The sequence below is a fragment of the Lycorma delicatula genome, chromosome 7, assembly GCF_047948215.1.
Source record: "Lycorma delicatula isolate Av1 chromosome 7, ASM4794821v1, whole genome shotgun sequence".
In the NCBI taxonomy this organism is placed as follows: domain Eukaryota; kingdom Metazoa; phylum Arthropoda; class Insecta; order Hemiptera; family Fulgoridae; genus Lycorma; species Lycorma delicatula.
Window position 1 is genome coordinate 96,620,581 of NC_134461.1, and position 19,660 is coordinate 96,640,240.

The following is a 19,660-nucleotide window of genomic DNA, read 5'->3' on the forward strand; positions in this document are numbered from 1 at the left end:
AACGTCCACCTTCAGCAGACCTTGGCACGTACTGAGACAGTTGTTGATAGTCTTGGTAAGCTTATGCGTAACCACAGAGGTCCTCCTACTTCTAGACGACGTATAATACTAACGGTGGCTATTGAGGCCTTCTGCTGGATTCCAGTAGTGCGGCTGCGTGCATTGATGCTCCAGCGGATTTATCTTGGTATGACTAAGACTAAGGTAAAGGACTTACTTCTGGCTGAGTGGCAGGAGGGCTAGAACACCTCACCTACTGGTGTATGGATGCGTAAATTAATTCCAAGAATAGATGTATGTCCTCCAGAGAGGACTAGATGAGGTAGGTTTCTATATCACGCAGCTCCTTTCTGGACATGGCGAATTTTAAGCCTACCTGCTTCGATTTGGCACGAGAGCTTCTCCTCTGTGCAGGTACTGCGATCTTGAAGATACCGTTGAGCACACCATCTACCAGTGCCAGCGTGGGATGTGGTAAGACAAGACGTCGGTTAAGCTGGCTTTCTCCGGAAGAGACAGTTCCGTACATTTTGATTAGAAGAGCGGAATGGGACAAGGTAGTACACCTAGCAACAAGTATCCTGAAAACTAAAGCGAGAGAAGCTAGAGAATGGGATAGAACCAGATTTAGAACCCAGATTAGTAAGAGAAGTCAAGATCACCCAGCAAGGTAGGAATCAGAGTTGCGTATAAAAGATCTGAGACTCAGCCGAAGAAAGTGACATGAGGGTAAAGGACAGCTCCCTGTGGAGCCGTCTTGCGTCTGCACTTGTGCGGATGTGCGAGAGTGATGAAGCACGGGGACTCCGGAACTCTAGATCTTAAATTCACCTCTTGGGGGTGCGCAATGCTTAACTGCAGGACCGGCCCCGGAGGGAGGAGAAACGGTGAGATAGGAGTTTTAGTCAGTAGGGTGTGGGTACACATAGGCTCTTAATAATATCTAGCTGAACCCTTGCGAGTCCGAAACTCCCCCATTTATGGGAGATGCGTAAATGGCATTTCTCAGACTCATCTATAACAAAAAAAAAGTATTTTACGAAATGTAATCATAATATAATGATTTTTTAAATCAAAATTATAACAACTCATTACGTCAAACTCACTGTAGCAGACATGTTACTGCGTACATAATGAAAAAAAAAGGTAAAACGAGCTCATTAACAACATAAAAAAAATTAATATAGGATTCTGTGATTTAGATTCTGTATTTCATAAATTAGTTATATAATTTATATAACTAATTTATAGTTATATAAATTACCCTTGAATGGTAATTTATATAACTGCGTAACTGCAACTCAGTGGAAAATAAGTATGGGAAAATATTGGTAAGTTAATTTGTGCGGCTTACAAAAAGAAAATCACTTTATAATTGTATGGGATTCATTTAAGAGTATATAAAAGAAAATTAATAACCTTTGGCTGTATTTGTGTTTGCATACCATTAGTATAAAACCGTGTATTATTTCTACCGGTAAGTTAATTAATACGCTTATTTTCCTTAAATAATTATTTACTTTATAATTTTTAAAAGTATTAAAAATATATTTATTTCATTATAAATATGATAGTTATTGAAAAATGAAATCATATTTCCCCTTCACGACGGATTTAAAAAAAATTATTTGTAACATGTTTTAAAAAAAACAAGTTACAAATATTAAAAAACTCGTATATACACCTCATGACTTCTTTTACGCTTAATAATTACATAAACACATATTTTTAAAACGAAAATTACGTAAAATTTTATTTCATTAACTTCTGATATTTTTTCTTTTTTTTTGTTATTGAAATATTATTTATTTTAAAACGTTTTTTACAATCATAGATTAATAGTTATAAATAAATCAATAAATTAAAAAAAAGTTAAAAAAAGAAGATGAAACAGAATTCGAACCGATGAACCTTCCCCATGTAAGATCCAAAAATGTCATTAATTAAAATTTTATTTGGCTATAACTAAAACGAATAAGAATAAGTACCACTTATGATACATCGTTGAAAAGTTCTCAATGAGGGCTTATTACTGCAGTTAAGAAAAAAATCAAAAGTTTTTTTGTATTTTGGGTTTTTTGGACACTGTTGCTCCGGTTGATTACAGTCAAAATAGGAGGTGCACAAATAGATGTTACAACAGTCCTAAATCCAAAATTTGAACATTCTACGGCTAATCGTTTTTGAGTTATACGAGATACATACATACGTACAGACACCACCCCGAAACTAGTCAAAATGGTTTCAGGAATGGTCAAAATGCATATTTCCGTTGAAATCTGAAAACTGAAATTATTCGCGATCACAATACTTCCTTTACTTAGTACAAGGAAGTAATAACTCAGGCAAAGGTTCGATCTTCAAATAGTAAAACATTTCCGTGTTGACCCTTATGTTGAATAAAATTTTTAAATGGAAAGAATACAAGAAAATTAAGTTAACCTAAGTAAAATTTATTTAATTTAAATAATGTTAAATATTTTTGTTATTCGACTTTTACGAATACAAAATTCAAATAATATTTAATGCCATGAAGTTAATAATTTTGAATAAAATTGCGAATGTTATACAATAATGAAAACAATATTTGTAATTTTTTGGCTGACCAAATTCAGGAAACAGATTTGACCCACAATTTCAAAAATATCAAAATGTACATTTAAATTTTTGGGTGGATTTATCAAATGACGGTTTCACCTTAAAAATTATGCAGTATCATAAGTATTATTGAGAAAAGAGTATAAATTCATGGTTATAAAATTTGTATCCTAGATGACATCCTGACCAAATGATGTTTTTATTATTAAAATATTACAAAAATTTTTCAAAATTTAAAAAAAAATGCTTTATACTTTTTAATCATACTTTAATCAAATTATCATACGTTGCATGAGTTTAATTAGTAGGTTAATTTGGATTTCAACTTTATTGGTAATTTTCTTATAGAAAGAAGAGATAGGTAACTAAACCATGTACCAATCTCTTACTTTGAAAAAATATGATTAAATTGCTTTTGTTTCATCCTTCCAGGTCCAATAGTTTTTTAGTTATGATTTTTCCGTAAACCCTTATAATCATAAAAATCGCTATGCGCACCATAACAAAAATGACCGCGACAGATAAACTGCTTAAATAAAAAACTTAAAATATAATTTTAAGGCCTTGAAACATGTAGGAAACAAGTGGGTAAGTTTCAATTTTTTTGAATTGGTCAAGCATTCAGCTTGTTTTTTGGTACACTTCAAATGGATGGATGATCAGTTTTTACTTTTTTTTATTTTTGAAATTTTGCTTAGTGGTCATAGAAAAACTATGATTTAGGATGATGAAAGACTTATTAAGTTATATAAAAATTCCAAAGTTTTAAGTCAATCGGATTTAAAAGTGGATTAATTCTAACGTTTTTGCCTTATCTCGAAAACCCGTTGACAAAAATGTTGAAATTCTGCACAAATGTTTGGATCTACACGTTCCAGTTTTAGCTTATTTGAAGCAAAGGGAATTCATAACCTTTTACCAATATTTTTTTCAGAATATTACATTTTTAGCCTTGTTTAATAACATTGGAGCAACTACTAAAGTAAATAATAACGCCAGTAAATAAACTTTAAACGACAAATAACAAATGGGCTGAATCGTACCTGTACTTGAAATATCAATCTCTTTCTTTTAGACTTTAATTTTCAGAATTGAATATAAAACTGTATCTAGTATGAAGCAGCTAAAGGTAATCGAATAGCAGGCAAATTTTTAATAAAACTGATGATATTTTACCTTTTATTTTAATAATTTTCCTTTAAATACTATATAATTACTTGCTTTTCTTTAACTCCCAAGGTTTTTTTTATGTTTGCCCTCATTTCTTACATCCCTAATTTAACAAACTTCCTGACATTTGCAATTGATGAAATTTTGCATGGTTACTGTGGTCGGGTGACAATACAATATTCTGCAATTACTTTTACAAACATCCTTCCGTACGGGCGTAAATTAAGGGTGGATATTACGGAGGCAGGAGTAAAGAATTGCAAAGTATAAAGCAAGTTTTTAAAAAATTTGAAAAATTTTTATAATATTATTTTAATGTTAAAAACATCATTTAGTCAGGATGTCATCTGGGATACAAATTTTATAACTATGAATTTTTACCCTTTTCTTAATTATACTCGTGAAGGTGGAAACATCTGATTATTTAATATTAATCGAAAATTACAATTTAAATTGTATATTTTTTAGATTTTCTAGTTTAATTTTATTTAATTGTTCTGGAATCTCAGTTTAATCTTATCAACATTAAAGTTAATTTCAGAGTGATTAAAAAGTAGAGCCTGTAAAGAAAAACATATACACTGAGGCATACATACCCGATCTTTAATAAATTGCAAAAAAATCGTATCTTTTAGATCATTACTCCTCTAATATTGTCGGACAATATTCTTCCTTAGTCGGAGTTAATCATCATTTCGTTTATTTATATTTTGCTGCCAATAATTTAATTGTTTTTTGTTTGATATGATTCTTCTGATCTTAATTTGTGTACACGTTCTCTAGTTTTCAAATTTTCTCTCACTTTATATTCATCATCCTCTATTAATCTTTTTATTCTTTCCTTGTTCTTAAGGTTTCTTCCTGTTTATATTTATCATCTTCTCTTAATGTTTTTATTCTTTTATTTTTTGCAACATTTTCTTCCTGCTTATTTTTTTTCTGGTATACCCCACATTATTTAGCTGTTTGATGTTTCCATTTAATTTTTTAAGATGTTCATTGATACTTACTTACAAATTAAATGAAATCTGTTCAAAAATATAACTTGTAACACCTTAGTCTACAATATGGGTACCTCATTATGTGCCCCCAATGTCTATTCTGAATTTTTTTAATATCACTAATCCATAAACAATTTTAAGAATATTTTTTACGATTTCTTACTTAATTAAAACTTTAATTATACTATAAAAACAGTAATAATTTAATTTACTCTAACAATTTTAACAATTAATTAAGCTTTCTATGAAAAATAATAATACACATCCTTCAAACTTGGTATTGACCCCATGCAATAGTAGTTACTATTTCTTTTCCAGTGTCTTCTATGGTTTTTGTCTTCTACACATCCCTCCTTTACGAAATTAACTTACTCTGGATGATCTAATATTTGACACAAAACCTATCTCTTTACAAGATTCTGCCAAAAATATCTTTCCTTTCCTACTTGTGAGATATTTCATTTCAAATTTTATCAACCAACTAATTTACAGATCCTTCTGTAACACCTCCAAAAGCTTCTATTATTTTTCCTTATTTTTTTATTATTATCTGCACATCATCGCTATAATTTGCTACTCTCCACATAAATATTTTTCAGCTTAGAATCCACAAAGAAAAGACTATAACTTTTAAAAAACAAACCTTTAACATTAGAAAAACTATTTTTCAAACAACAAGTTCTACAGTTGCATGAAATTTTGTTGGTTCTTATTAAGTTAAGAAGCAATGTCTGATCTTTCCAATAAATTACACAGACTCGCCTTAACACAGATGTGTTTTGCCTTTTTAATCAGTACATACTTTGTGAGAGTTACACCATTTTGTACTCATTTCATTAAAGTAGAAATCATTAGTGTGGAATCGGTCTCCAGTGATATTATGTTCTATCAAATGATGACGAAGCAAAAAGTCTCCCTCAGTTTCATAATCTTTCATCTTATTTCCAATAATGAGCAAGACTTGCAATTACATTATCTAGAAAAGAAAAGAGCTTACAGTTTTTTATTCTATCTATATTTTATTCTTTTATTGGTTTAACTTCATCAGATTTATTATGAATTATAAAAAAAATGGTACTGTTTGGAAAAGGAATTAGGTTCATTTTTTAAGATCACTACTGTCTGAGAAGCATGTTTAATTTAAGGATAAATTAAAATCTTCTGAAACAGTGAGGTTTTTTACGATCTTATGAACTACATTTTCAATATCTTTCTATACAGGAAAAGTTACAATTTATTATTTTGATATTTGGTATACTCCGGAAAAAAAGAGAATTTCTTTCTTCATTTTTACATGTAGTGATTAGCAAGTAAAGATTGTTTCATTCTACTATTTGATACCATTTTCCCATACACACTACATAGGAGCTGTAGGATAGAGGTCATCATACACAAAAAACCCATTTCATTCACTCATCTCAATATTTCTTTTTATTATTTATTTTTAATATTTGATGACTTTCAGCATATATATAAAAGCTTTTTCAATCATAACAGTGGGTGTGAAGAATTCAGGGTCAGGTCAGAGTATCCTAAGTAGAACTGGATATTCTGGAAGATGAGGGGTGAGTAAAATTAAGAAAGGAAAGTCGAAAGAAGAGCATTAAATGTAATCTAATATAGAAGATTTGATGTAAGTCATAGATAGGATTAATGAATTACATTAACTCTCTTAAACCTACTTTCTTTAACTCAGGCCTAAACTTTTTTATCCACCATTAATAATATTTTCTAGTGTATCCCTAGGTTATGTATATAAAAATTACTATTAATATTTTTTTTTTCTGCTAAGATCGGCATAATTTTTTGTATAGAGTATAATTATTAATTATGTATAGAGTACTATATAATTTTTTATAGAGTACAATTTATTAGAGTATAATTATTATATATTGATTCCATTTTCAAAACTTACTGGACTTTCTGTACTGCAGTCCAGTGAGTTTTGAAAATGGAGTATCCCAGAAACACGTCAACATATGATTTAATTATGATGAAGCTAAGAAAGGTAGATAATTGTACTCTATACAAAACATTATGTACACCAAACATTGGAAACTGCTGATCTAAAGGAATCTGGTTATTAAGTACTGTTATGAAACATTAATATTCATTTCCCAATATGCTATTCTCTGATTTAATCTAAGGGTTGTGGAACCTTCAGGTTGTAAAAAATGTTGCTTTCCATTCCAACAAAAATTTCTGCAACTGTTAATAAATTAAGTTTTTAATGATATATATATATAAAATATATATATATATATATATTTATATATATATATATATATAAATTATATATACATATAAAATAATTTTTTGTGTAGAAACATGAATTTTATTTTATTTTTTACAGACAATAGTGTGTAATAATTTATTAATAAAATGATGTTATTTACAATCGTAATGATATTTATATCATTTTGTTTACTGTTATACAATTATCTAATGAGATCTTCAAGAATGGAACAATTAACTACAAATATACCATCACTTAAAAGGTGGCCTATTATAGGAAGTGTTTTGGAGTTTATGGCTATCAGTGATTGTAAGTGAATGCCTTTATTTTTTAATCATTTTATTTCCTTCCTGCTCTTTATGATTCTTTTCGTATATGATATAAGAATGTGGCAGTGTACCATATTTTCACTGCATCAGTTTGAAGGTGCCATTTGTATATTATTGTTCTTCACATGACAAGTTATAATTTTTAAGGTTCCCCATCCCATTTTACAAAAATGGGTGTGAGTTACCTTCAATTATTTCTAAGGTTAACACAAATAACTTTGTGTATGATTTTGTTTTGTAAAGCACATTTCACTAAATTGTTTAGTAATAGAAAAGAGTAATGAAAAGAAGCAAAACAAATTTTGTGCATACAAATCGTTTATACACAATAATTCACACTACTAGTGTACTAGTATACAATAGTGCATACTACTTTATACACAATAATTCTGAAAAATAAAAAATATCTTGTGGCAGTTATATTGGCAAAAGTAAAAAGTTTCTTACGTATTATCGGAACTATATAGAAAACATCAATGCTTTTGCAGAAAACAAACTCTGATGGTGAACTAAAAAATATCAATTCATTGAGCTGCAGCTTCAGGAAAAGCTTCTCTTAAGAAAACTATTCTTACCTATAAGAAAACTGAGGAACGTCAACATGACATGTAGGAGAACAGAACACTATTACAGGAATCGACTGAGACCATGTGTCTGAGACAAAATGTGGAGTAAATGATCTGGAGACAAAATCTGCAGTAAAAAATCCTAAATATATTACTTAGTAACAATAAAGAAAAGATAAATGTAGTAATAAGTATTCATATTAGAAGTGAAATGAGAAAGCACAATTTTTATACATTTTTTTAGTATATCCAAAATTCTAACCTCTATACTTTGAAAAGACATGTTAATAAAATATTTACTCATTATATCTAAAAATATGAACTTTTATCTTTACTATAATGAAATATTAACATTTAACCAATTCTGAAAGAATAAAAATAAAATTTTAAAAAGAATACCAGTCACTAGTTGTCGTATTGAAATGATTTTTAATGATGTTAAATTATTTTTTTAGTGTAAATTAAAGGATTTCATAATTTATAAATCTGAACGTACATTGAAATAAGAATGGCTTTAATGAAAATAGAATTACAGTTCTCACTTCACAATACACAATGTATATTTCTTATGCTGAAGGTAGTCCCTGAGGTGTGATGGAAATAATATAAGGATCTGCTTTTAAGATGAGAAATATCATACTCTTCATGTATTAATGTCATTATCTTTATAGAATGTTAGAGAGATGTAGTCTTATGAAGTATTACAATTGGTTTTACTAGGTGTAGACAATTAAATTATCTATTAATCATTTTTATTCATCATATACTACCAAAAACTCAATTAAAAAACATTATTTATCTTAATAAAATTTTGATTATTGTTAAATATTCAAATAAATAACATTTATGTTTATTTATTATAATAAATAAATTTTGTACTAAACAAAATCATTGTTTATAATGACAAGTCGATGAATGTGCTAGGCTGTTATATTATTTTAAACTCAAGCTCACTAATACTTAGTAATAATACTAGTTCTTATGTAAATTAGAATGATTTAAACAATGCAGTAAAAATCTGTTAAAACAGATTAATGTAATCTGTTTTAACATAACTCATCTGTTTAAGGTAAGAGATATGTTAATCTATTTTAGTGATCTTAACATTACTAAACTTATTTCACTAAATTATCATCAATAGAATATATAAATATATTTTTTTGAAAATTCAAATAATTCGTTAACATATTGTCCACTGTGCTAATAAAATTTATTACTAAATGAAATTTAAAGCACTAAAACCTGAATGTGTATGTACATGAAATAAGAATGACTATAATGAAAATAGAAATACAGTTCTCACTTAACAACAGAAGTTAAACTTACCATATTAATTCCAAGCATTGATTTTTACAAAATCACGCATCTTCTGTTGGCATCTAATTCTATAATTACATTAAAATAAATTGTTTTTATAGTTTTTGAATTTGTCAAATTTGTTATTGATTAATAAATTTTGAAATTATTGTGGAGAAATATGCAAATTCTGCTGTCAATACTGGAATGATGTGAACATTATACAAACACACCAATAAAAGAAGTAAATCAGTATGGAATTTTTTCACTTTATGATAACTCAAGAACTAATAATGTTAGAAGTAATTGTTTTTCACTTAAATTTAGGTGTATCATTGTGAACACATCTACACCTTGATTTTCAGATTATAACTACAGCAGCTAAATAACAATGGGAGATATTAGTATGAGTGTATGCTCAATATTACAAACCAATTCTTACCAGTTTTTTTATTTCCATAATTAAATGATAATATTATTCAAAGACACTCAAGAAGTTGATGCTACTCAAATACCATTAAATCATTTTTCACTTGCCTAAAAATCTCATCACAATATAAATTATTTAATTATTACTATTGAAAAGAACTTTATTAGATGTTTTCTGAATAACCAACCTTAGAGTTAGAGGTTAAATAAGGTTGTAGGTTAATTTAAACCTAAATGTTAAATCAAATACTACTTTAGCATTATGTATTTTTATATTTTTTTCTAACAAGCTTTCATTTTTCAGACATATATTTCTTTTTTTCTTCCATTTTGGTGTACTTTTTTACTTTTATTTCTCCTAGAATCTTTATTTTTCATTTTTCCCATAATTTCTTTTCATTAGTTTGTTTTTATGTTTAAATAACAAGTTGGTTGATATTGCTTTTGTTATGCTTAGTTCTGCTAAATCTTCTTAAACCAGTCTGAAACATTTGCGATCTGTTTTTCTAGAATTGAGAAATCCAAAGATCAATTTGTGTAGTGAATCTACAAGTATTACTATTCACTCTGGAGACAACTGTAGAAATTCTTATTTTTCTCATTGTGTCAGAAAGTAATTCTATTTTATTATACATATCTTCAATGGAAGTTAGTTTAAGTTAATTTTTTTTTTTTAACTTCAAATTTAATAATTTTCTAAAGATTTTTCTTTCCTTCTTTGTTAGATAATACATTATTGCTTTGTTATTCATGATAAAGTTTTCTCTGTCTAGGATTCTGTTTTTACTACTATGTTGAAAAGTTTAATTTAGTGTTGAAAAAGAGAAATGTTTTATTGTATGTATCTTAAAAATCGGGAATGAAAATTTACATCTGTGTTCTCGATTTTATTGTGCTCTTTTCCATTGCATTCCAACAGATTCTGCTAGATTCTTAAAATGTTCTATTTTCTCAATATCATAATTATTGATTTTTAGATTTTCCAGTGCACTGTTAATATTGTTGATAATTGTACATCAATTACAAATCAAGACAATTATACATCAGTCATTTATTCCTATTTTAAATCTGGAGTATTTTGTTTAAGTTCTTGCTCCATTTCCTGACAATGTTCTCAAATGTATGGTTGAACAATAGAGGTGAAAGTCCATCACCATTCCTGATTTCAGTATTAATAAGAAAAGGATCTGTTAATTTTCCCATGAATTTTACCTTTGAGTAAGTGTCAGTTAGAGTGGCTTTTATGATGTTTGTCTGTCACCTACAACAAGTTTATCAAAGATATGATTAAAGAAAATCTGATTATGGAGTTATATGTTTTTGGGGAACAGATAAAAGTTATTACATGTGTTTTGTTCGAAAGTTTGAGATAATTCATAATTTTTTCTGCACATGATCTCCTTTTTCTAAAACCATCTTGATTTTCTTCTAATTGTGGTTGAGGTTGGTTTAAGATAGCTTTTATATTTTTTTGTAAGTTACTTTCAAGAAAGAAATGCCTCTATAGTAGTTTGGCTCTGTCTTTGATCTCTTATTGTAAAGATGTTGAATAATCTCTGATTTCCATTTATCAGTAACTTTTCTTTATCCTAAATATCCTTAAGATATAAACAATGTATTAATTAAAGAAGATATAGCATTAATGTTTTCTTTTTCTTTCTAGAGTTCTGCCATAATTAAATTTTCACCCAACGCTTTGTTAGTTTTAAGGTCTGAGGTTAGTTCTTGCACTTTTCTTTTGTTGTCTTCATTTATTGGGACATGAACGTTCACAAGAAAGTAAGTTTTACTTGTACTATTGAAAGTTAAAGTTGACAGTCTTTCAGTTGGGTTGTTAAAATCACTTATTTGAATCATGGATATTTTTATTTATTATGAAATGTGTGCTGAGGGATGGGAATGATTTCATTACCCTTTTACCAACTTTACTTTTGTAGATTCTAAAAGCTTCAGAATCAAAGATATTTTCATCTGTGAATCTGGTCCCTTGAAGTGCAAGACCATAAAGTTATGTTTTAACGGTGACGATAAGGTGATTTAGTTTGCCAGTTTTCTAAGAATGGAATTTTCCTTCAAAGTTGCTCAAGATATTGGTTTTCTGTATTTAATTTTTCTAAGAAATTCCAGATCCAACCTTGAGTAATGTCACATGCTCCACAGAATCCGATAGTCTGTATATGGACATTTGTGTGGTGGATTGTCCACCTGGTCTAATTTTCATTTTAACATCAAGCTCAATCGTAGTTGATGAAGTTTTGAGTATATCCAAAAAGATCTTCAAAATATACAAGGAAACATGTGAGGCCTGGGGGTTTTATCCTTTTTAGTTCAGAAAAACAATTGAATTTCTGATTGAGCGACACCTTGTAAGGGCCTGAACCTCCAGACAAAGTCCTCATGAAAATGAAAAGAATTTCCACTCCACCATTTCAGAGAGTAGTCGCTCATTAACTGGTTACATAAAACTAAAAGTATTAAATGTTAAAGATTTAAAATATTAATTTGTATAAACTTCTGAAACAGTATAAACTAAATGATTATTGAAAAACAAATATTATTTAGTTAAAAATACATAATAACTATTAAATGGAGATATTTTAAACTTTACCTTTCTTATTTAAACAAATGAATCATTACATTAATGGAGGCATAGAATAATTAATGGAGACTTCAATTGCCCCCACTTACATCAATAAAGAATTCAGCTCGTCTGACCATTGATACCCGAACACATTCAATTATTCTACTTATTATTCTAATTTATTGACAACAATAACAAGTGGGACATGAACATTTAACATAAAATAATACCAAGAATTCCTTGAAGACCTTTAATTACATAGTTCTCAATTCAAGTGAAGTGTTTATTGATGTGACTTGCATCAAGCTCTCATGGTCTTCAAATGCCATTTTAAGTATCAATAGTAATAATAATAATAGTTGTATGTTTAAAAAAATAGTTTGTTATTAAAAATGACTTAAGATTATTATCAAACTCGTTTAAATAAAAACGAATTCTTATTAGTCTTTATGTAAATCGTTAATACTAAATTAATTCACATAATTTTATTTATTTTTCATAACAGGTCTGCAAACATTATGTAGATTTACAGACGAACATGGGCCGATATTTTCTTTTTGGGCTGGTAACAAACTGCTGATTGTATTATCTGGTTTGAATGAAATTCAAGTATGACTTTTTTTCTTATGCAAGTGTAATTAGTATTAAGGAAATAATGAAATGGGAGCATATTAATCTGAAAATGTCAAAAAGTTTGTTTTTTGACAAGTGATGCAGCTAATTACAATCAAAATTAATAAATCTGTATTAGTTATACACGTGTACCGCTGTCAGGATTATCACATGAATGACTTATTTACCTACAGCGTTCTGAAATTCATGTAGAAACTATATTTATTTATTTGTATATTTTTTTTTGTTATATTTTTATTTATTTTGTATAGTTTTCATAAAATATTAAAATTCCATTATTAGACATTTACTCAATAATTACAACTGGCTGATACCTAATTACATTAATTTCTTTTTTTTTACGAAAATCGAGTTTAATGTCACGCCTAACCAAAATTACTCCCGGTTGAAATAAAATGTTACGGAATTTTGTTGAAGTAGTGCATAAAATATACACCACTGTGGACGTAATTAATAATAAGAAAACGAAATTGTAGAAGATAATAAATCTATCAAATTGTTGCATAACTTTTCCCCGAATCTCACTAGTTTATTTGTTCGAGTAATTACTTACTTCAATAAGTTGCCCGATTTGGTGTAATATTATACAACAAGGCTAAAAAAAGTATTTTGTATCCCCCTTATCGGTTAGGTTAGGTAAGATAAAGTCGAAAATTAGGCAAAACCAGAGTTGTATATATATTTAGCAATTTATATAATTTTACAAATATTTGTGCCAAATTTTACCTTTTTAATCAACGAGTTTTCAAGATAGGAGGCAAAAACTGTAGAAATAATTATTGAATACGGAAGGATATTCAACATTGAAGTTGTCTAAATTAAAACTTGGAATTGTAAATAACGTAATAAGCACATTCTTCATACTGAAACAACTTTCTACGACTACTACTTAAAAAAAAAAAAAAAAAAAAAATTAAAAATGACTAGAAAATACCTCCCTATTTTTATTTTATCCAAAATTTAATGCCGTTAGTGTTTCGTACATTTTTTGCCCCAGTAATTGTTTCAGCCATTTTCTTAAAATTTATGTTGAGCAACAGATTGTGAAGGGGTGGATAGGACTCGCCTCTGTTTTAATTAAGGGAAACAGTGGCATTAGATCGCGCAGTGTCCGAATACCACGGCGTGTGCGATTTGTGAAGCGGAGGGCCACTGGACGTTGCGGTGTACAACCTAAAAATGAAGGTCCTACAATTAAGCACTACTAACCGTAGCCGTTGGTCTCGCGACGGCTACGATGACAATATCAACAGAAGTTGATGTTGTAGTCATTTCGGAACCGAATATAGCGGTAGTAAGTAATCCGGGATGAATAGTGGATAACAATAGAGCCGCGGCTATAGGTTTTCCGAAGATAGGAATCTCGGTTGGGAAGTTTGGAACCGGTAATGGTTTCATGCGGACCGGCCTTGGAGAGATAGTGGTTTTTTCTGCGTACCATTCTCGAACGTGGGTATTGATGACCTTAATGAATTCCTTGAAGACCTGAGTGAAATAATTTTGAGTTTTAGGGGTAAAAATATACTCCTCTCGGGGATTTTAATGCGAAATCACCGGGACTTACGGGAACAGCCCGAAACAGAAGAGGCCAGTATTTGGCGGAGAATATTAATGCATTGGGGCTGACATGAGTAAATACTGATGAGCCCACGTTTTGGAGAGGGCAGTCGAGTTCCGTGTTAGACTTAACTTTTACCTCCGAGGAACATTTTGCGGAGTTATAAAAATCTTTGTAAATGTTACATTTAATTAGATATTAAGGTAACTGTAATCTTGAAAATGATGTTCTTTAAAAGAAAAAGAAATACTGCTATTTACTGGCTCTAAATCAACAAAGCATTAGAAATCTGAAAAAATGAAGATCATAAGAATCTATAACTGTTGCACTGTAAATACGTTTTAATGGATGAATTTTAGTTTTTGTTGTATTTTTCAATGGTGTCATTTACAACACTTAAATATTATTAATAATTATTATTCATTATTCAGTATGTATTAGAAGTAAATTATGAAAAACATTATTAATAGACCTGAAGGACTTATTCAATACAATTACCTGAATTTGATGATGTTAATTATATTAATACCATACAATTCATTTTTCAGACAATACTGACGAACAATACACTGTTAACAAAATCAGAGTTTTATGATTTTATGAAACCGTGGATTGGAACTGGACTAATTACTTCGAGTGGTAAGTTAGCTTAATAAAACCTGTGAATGATTACATATACTACATAATGTATGATTTACCTTTACTTAATCGTAATTCTATCATTTGAGCTCACTTGACTGAATTCAGTGGTCCAACAGCTTTACTGTATCACCGGTTAGATCTGTTTGGCCAAAACAATACAGATTATATAAACCTATTTACCACTACCGACCTGAGAATTATATCAGAATATTCACTTTCCCCCCTTCTTTTTTTGTTTAATGTGAGAGGTTTTATTAGATTGTAAGTGAATCCCAGTCAAATTTAGCAATGTTGAAGTCACCTTTCCTTAACATGACACCACCACCATGTGTTCCAATTACCAGGGAAATATTCAGATGTAATTGAGTAGCCGTTCAATGCGGTTTCGGTTAAGATTATGCACGATATGAAGATCCAGGTATGACGTGAATTAGAGTCACAAGGACACATCCCTGGGCCGTGTATACTTGAGTGGATGTCCGGCCCAGGGATGTAGTGAGAAAAAAAAAAGGTACGACGTGAATAACTCGTCGTGCTTTATTCGCATATTATGTTAGAACATTTTTAATTCCTTACGTACATTATTTTTACTAGCTCTATTGCCCTTCTCTGGGATTCCGTTATCCTTAATTTTTTCGCCGTTATTATCTTCCTTATAAATGCAGGGTGAGATACACTGGTTTGTCTGGAATTTTTTCCACCATCACCCCATTCGGTTGCCCTAAAGCATAAGACAGAATGTCCGTGCCACAAACGGCTAATGTGTATCAAAACGGTTTAGCTACCAATATCCTAATTAGCTCCTAAAGCTTACGTAACTGCGTGAGCGGAATAAGCGTGATGCTCTACACCACTTGCTTGCGTGTCCCACCGCTCACTTGTCTTATATTACTAAAATGGGTAGGCGCACCCCGTCTACATACTAAAATATATGACTGTCAATAAATTAAAATTTATTCCGTCAAGGATAATAATTTGCTGCCAACCCTAGGTCGCTGAATGCCAGAAATTACCTGTACACCATTGTACAGCGGTTGGAGCTACATTTGACCGATAGCCAGCCATTTCTCGAGGGTAGCTTCCTACAGCAAGCGGTAGGATTCTTATAACCCTTCAACTGTTGTTGCCGGTTAAACAAAGCAACAGCATCAAGGAACTCCCATACGGTCCGACAATGAGGCTCACGCCAAATTGACTCGCCGCTTATGAGCGGCCAATTTTCCCCTTGACCTCTAAGTTCCAGGGTGTCCTGTGTTCTGGATCCCCCAAGAGATGGGCAGTCGAAAATCACGTGTTCGTTCGACTGGACCTCCCCGCAAACGCACAGCTCATTAGCTGCCAGGTGAACCGAAACAAATATTGGTTCAAATTCGCGTGGTTGGAGAGCACTTGGACTCCCGTTGCCCTTAAAAACGAACTAAAGGGGTACCATCCCCCCAAGTCCTGTATAAATTTATACAAGGACCTACCCTTAATCGTGGGGTGCCATTCTTCCTCCCATGCTTATATCGGGAAGCTGTAAAACCTCTTCCGCAAACGGGAGATGGGCAACTGTTCGAAATTTAGAACCGGTGCATTGCGATCACCGTTCCGCTCCGGTACAGGTCCGGCTCGAAACTGCGTCTCAAATACCACGGCGTCTCTACCTCTACTATTGTAGCCATAACAAACCACATTAGGACATATGCCCTGATGTGTTCTTGCATATTTCATTATTTTATCAAAAAAAACTTGTGAAGTAAAACGATATATTAAAAAAATACAGAAGTAACAATAAGAAATCTAAATGCTAGCACGACGAATTTTAATTAGTCTGCGGCTGCTATTTTGTTTTTTTCTTGTGTATAATTGGTGATAAAAATTAAATGAATTGTAATTATCATTTTCCAGTTTAGATATCACTAGAATACAGAAAGAGTTTTTTAATTGAGAATTTTTTTTAAGAATTACAACACTTTGAAACTAAGGTCTATATTTTTATAGGTGAGGGGAATTTAACCTTTTAAAGTTTGTTAACAAAGCGATTCAACAGTGAAGTATTATTAAAAATGAATGACATTTAAACATCCTTTTTATAATTGGTAACTGAAAAGTAATTGCCTATTTTAAAATACATATAAATTATTCATTTATGATACGTAATTTTTATCTCAAACTTATTGTGTTTGATTTTTAAAGTATGAGAATATAATTTGAGAATTTAATATGTTTATATTTGCCTTACCATTCAATTATAAAATTCGATATGGAGTTATGGGAGAACACGCTGACTTGGTATGAATATTAGTCAGATCTTTTTAAAAGCATATTCTTTATTAGAGCCTCCGGAATTCTGGATCTCTGTTAGCCTCCGGAACCACCGTAAGATAGTACTTCAGAGGCCGAACTGAGGATGATATGTATGAAAGTTAATGAAATGCCGTCTTGTACAACCTCAGGTCGACCATTCCTGAGACGTGCTCTTAATTGAAACCCAACCACCAAAAAAACCGGTATCCACGATCTATCCACGGATTCATATCCGTATAAAAGGAATCGCCTTTACCAGAATTTGAACCTTAGAACTATCGACTTCGAAATCAGCTGATTGACGATTACGAGTTAACCAATAGACTAGCCCGTGAGTTAAAAATATCCTCTGGAATGATGAACTGGTATTTCTCATAGGAGGATCAACTTCCAATCTTGGGCAGGTAAAGATCCTCTTGTTATTTTTGAAAAAATGCAGAATCGTCTCAAAGTAACGGTGTAGTGTGGGATGACTTCGGACATGATTGTGGGTCCACTCGTTCTTTTTGATACCATTTATGCTGAAAGGTACCTTACCGTGTTGCAATATGAAATCTGGTCACTTATCAGTTTTTGGGAGAATGTTGAAAATTTGATTTGCGTGTAAGATTTAGTCGTTCATTAATGGCTCAGCGCCCACTTTCCCGAAAGATGGAAGGGAAGGGTCGTCGTGGTCTGTGTGAGTGGCCAGCCATGCATCCTGACTTAACACCCTGTGAAATTTTACTTTGGGTCTGGTTAAACAGCAATTTTACAGTACCAAACCAAAGATCTTGGAAAAACTTAAAGGGCGAATACAAGAAGTTACGACTTCCATTCCTGCTGAAAGAGAATGGAAAATGATGAAACCATTCCATTTCTGGTCAAGATTTCCTGGTAAATTAGGAGATGCTATTCCTGAGCGGTTCGAGTAGCTGGTAGTGAAATCTGGTCCACTTATCAAATTTTCAATAGAACTTCATGGTAAATGCTTTCCTCTCGTATGCATTTTTTGTAAAAATTATAATTAATGAATAAAGTATAAGTATTTTGAAATGAGGAGTTACTTTTCAATCACTCATAATATATATATATTATTTATTTTAAGGAACATTTTTTGTATACTATATGTTCATAAATTAAAATTTATTTAATATTATTTAAAAATTATTTTATTTTGAGTAAATGAATATAATAAATAATTAAATTGTTATAATAAATTAATGTTTTATTTATTTACTAACCAACTAAGTTTTAATTAAATTCATATTATTTTAGGTGAGGAATGGCATAGGCAAAGAAAAATCTTAGCCCCTGCATTTCAGTTTAAGATACTGCAAAGGTTTATTGTTAATTTCTCATCAAATACTAATACCCTAGTTCATACATTAAAAAATGAAGTTGGTAAACCTGGATTTGACATCACAGAATACATTTCATGTTGTTCGTTAAATATTATATTTGGTAGGTAATATATAAGAAATGTTTTTTAATTATATGTTTAAAAATGCAATCAAGCACAAAACATCTAGTTGAATGAAGTGCAATGTACTTAGTTATTTCTTCTACCTCTACAAATGTGTTCAACTGCCTTTTAAAGAGGTGCTATGCTAAAGAGAAGCATTGGCACTTCTCACGTGGATCTTATACGACTTGATTTCAGCATTTTTAATTCATTACTGAAGAGCAAATTGCATTCAGAAATTGAATCACAATAAGGTATCACTATGATTATTTTGTTTAAAAATAATAATGAATGTAGATTAAATCCACAAAATATTAACTTTATACAAAAAATGGATATATAATATATTATGTATTATAAAACAGAATAAAAGTAATTAAATGTTTTATGTGCAACATTTTAAAATTAACGCTTAAACATTTTTAGTTGTTAGTTGTGTAGAAGGTGAATTGCATCATTGTGAAAGTTACATTGGTGATTCCACTGCTTGGTTGAAAGTTTTTTCTTTCATATATAATGCAAGGAAATTATGCCTAGGAATTATGCATTAGATTATGCAATACTTGCATAATTTAAGGCATAATCTTATTACACTATCTTTTCATAAAAACTGATTCTTCCATGTCTTCCTAAATCATCTCAAATGTCTACTTTCTCGGAAGCATTCATTAATCTGACAGGCTATGCTTTATAGATTCCTATATTATATCACTACCATTTTCCCCCATATACCTCAATCCTACTCTTTATTGGTTGGAGATTCAGTTCATTTCTGTTTCAGTTCACATTTAATTTTACTGTCTAATTTGGTAAAACCAGCCACTGACCTAAGGAGCCCCATCTTGATGATCTGTATTCTTTGTTTATGGAAGCTTGTCAACCCTAAGC

General features: G+C 30.4%; 1 protein-coding gene across 2 annotated transcripts in view; it reads left to right on the forward strand.

The window, feature by feature from the left end:
• Positions 1 to 1,445: 1,445 nt before the first annotated feature.
• LOC142327386 (cytochrome P450 4C1-like) overlaps positions 1,446 to 19,660 on the forward strand; it is a 44,390-nt gene continuing 26,175 nt past the window's right edge. Inside the window, exons 1-5 of one of the 2 annotated variants that reach the window (XM_075370394.1) lie at positions 1,446 to 1,477; positions 7,123 to 7,314; positions 12,712 to 12,815; positions 14,946 to 15,036; positions 18,586 to 18,771. In XM_075370394.1, coding sequence (XP_075226509.1) covers positions 7,152 to 7,314; positions 12,712 to 12,815; positions 14,946 to 15,036; positions 18,586 to 18,771 — 544 coding nt within the window. In that variant the 5' untranslated portion in view covers positions 1,446 to 1,477; positions 7,123 to 7,151. The remainder of the gene's footprint in view (positions 1,478 to 7,122; positions 7,315 to 12,711; positions 12,816 to 14,945; positions 15,037 to 18,585; positions 18,772 to 19,660) is intronic. The other variant, XM_075370395.1, reaches the window with a different exon arrangement.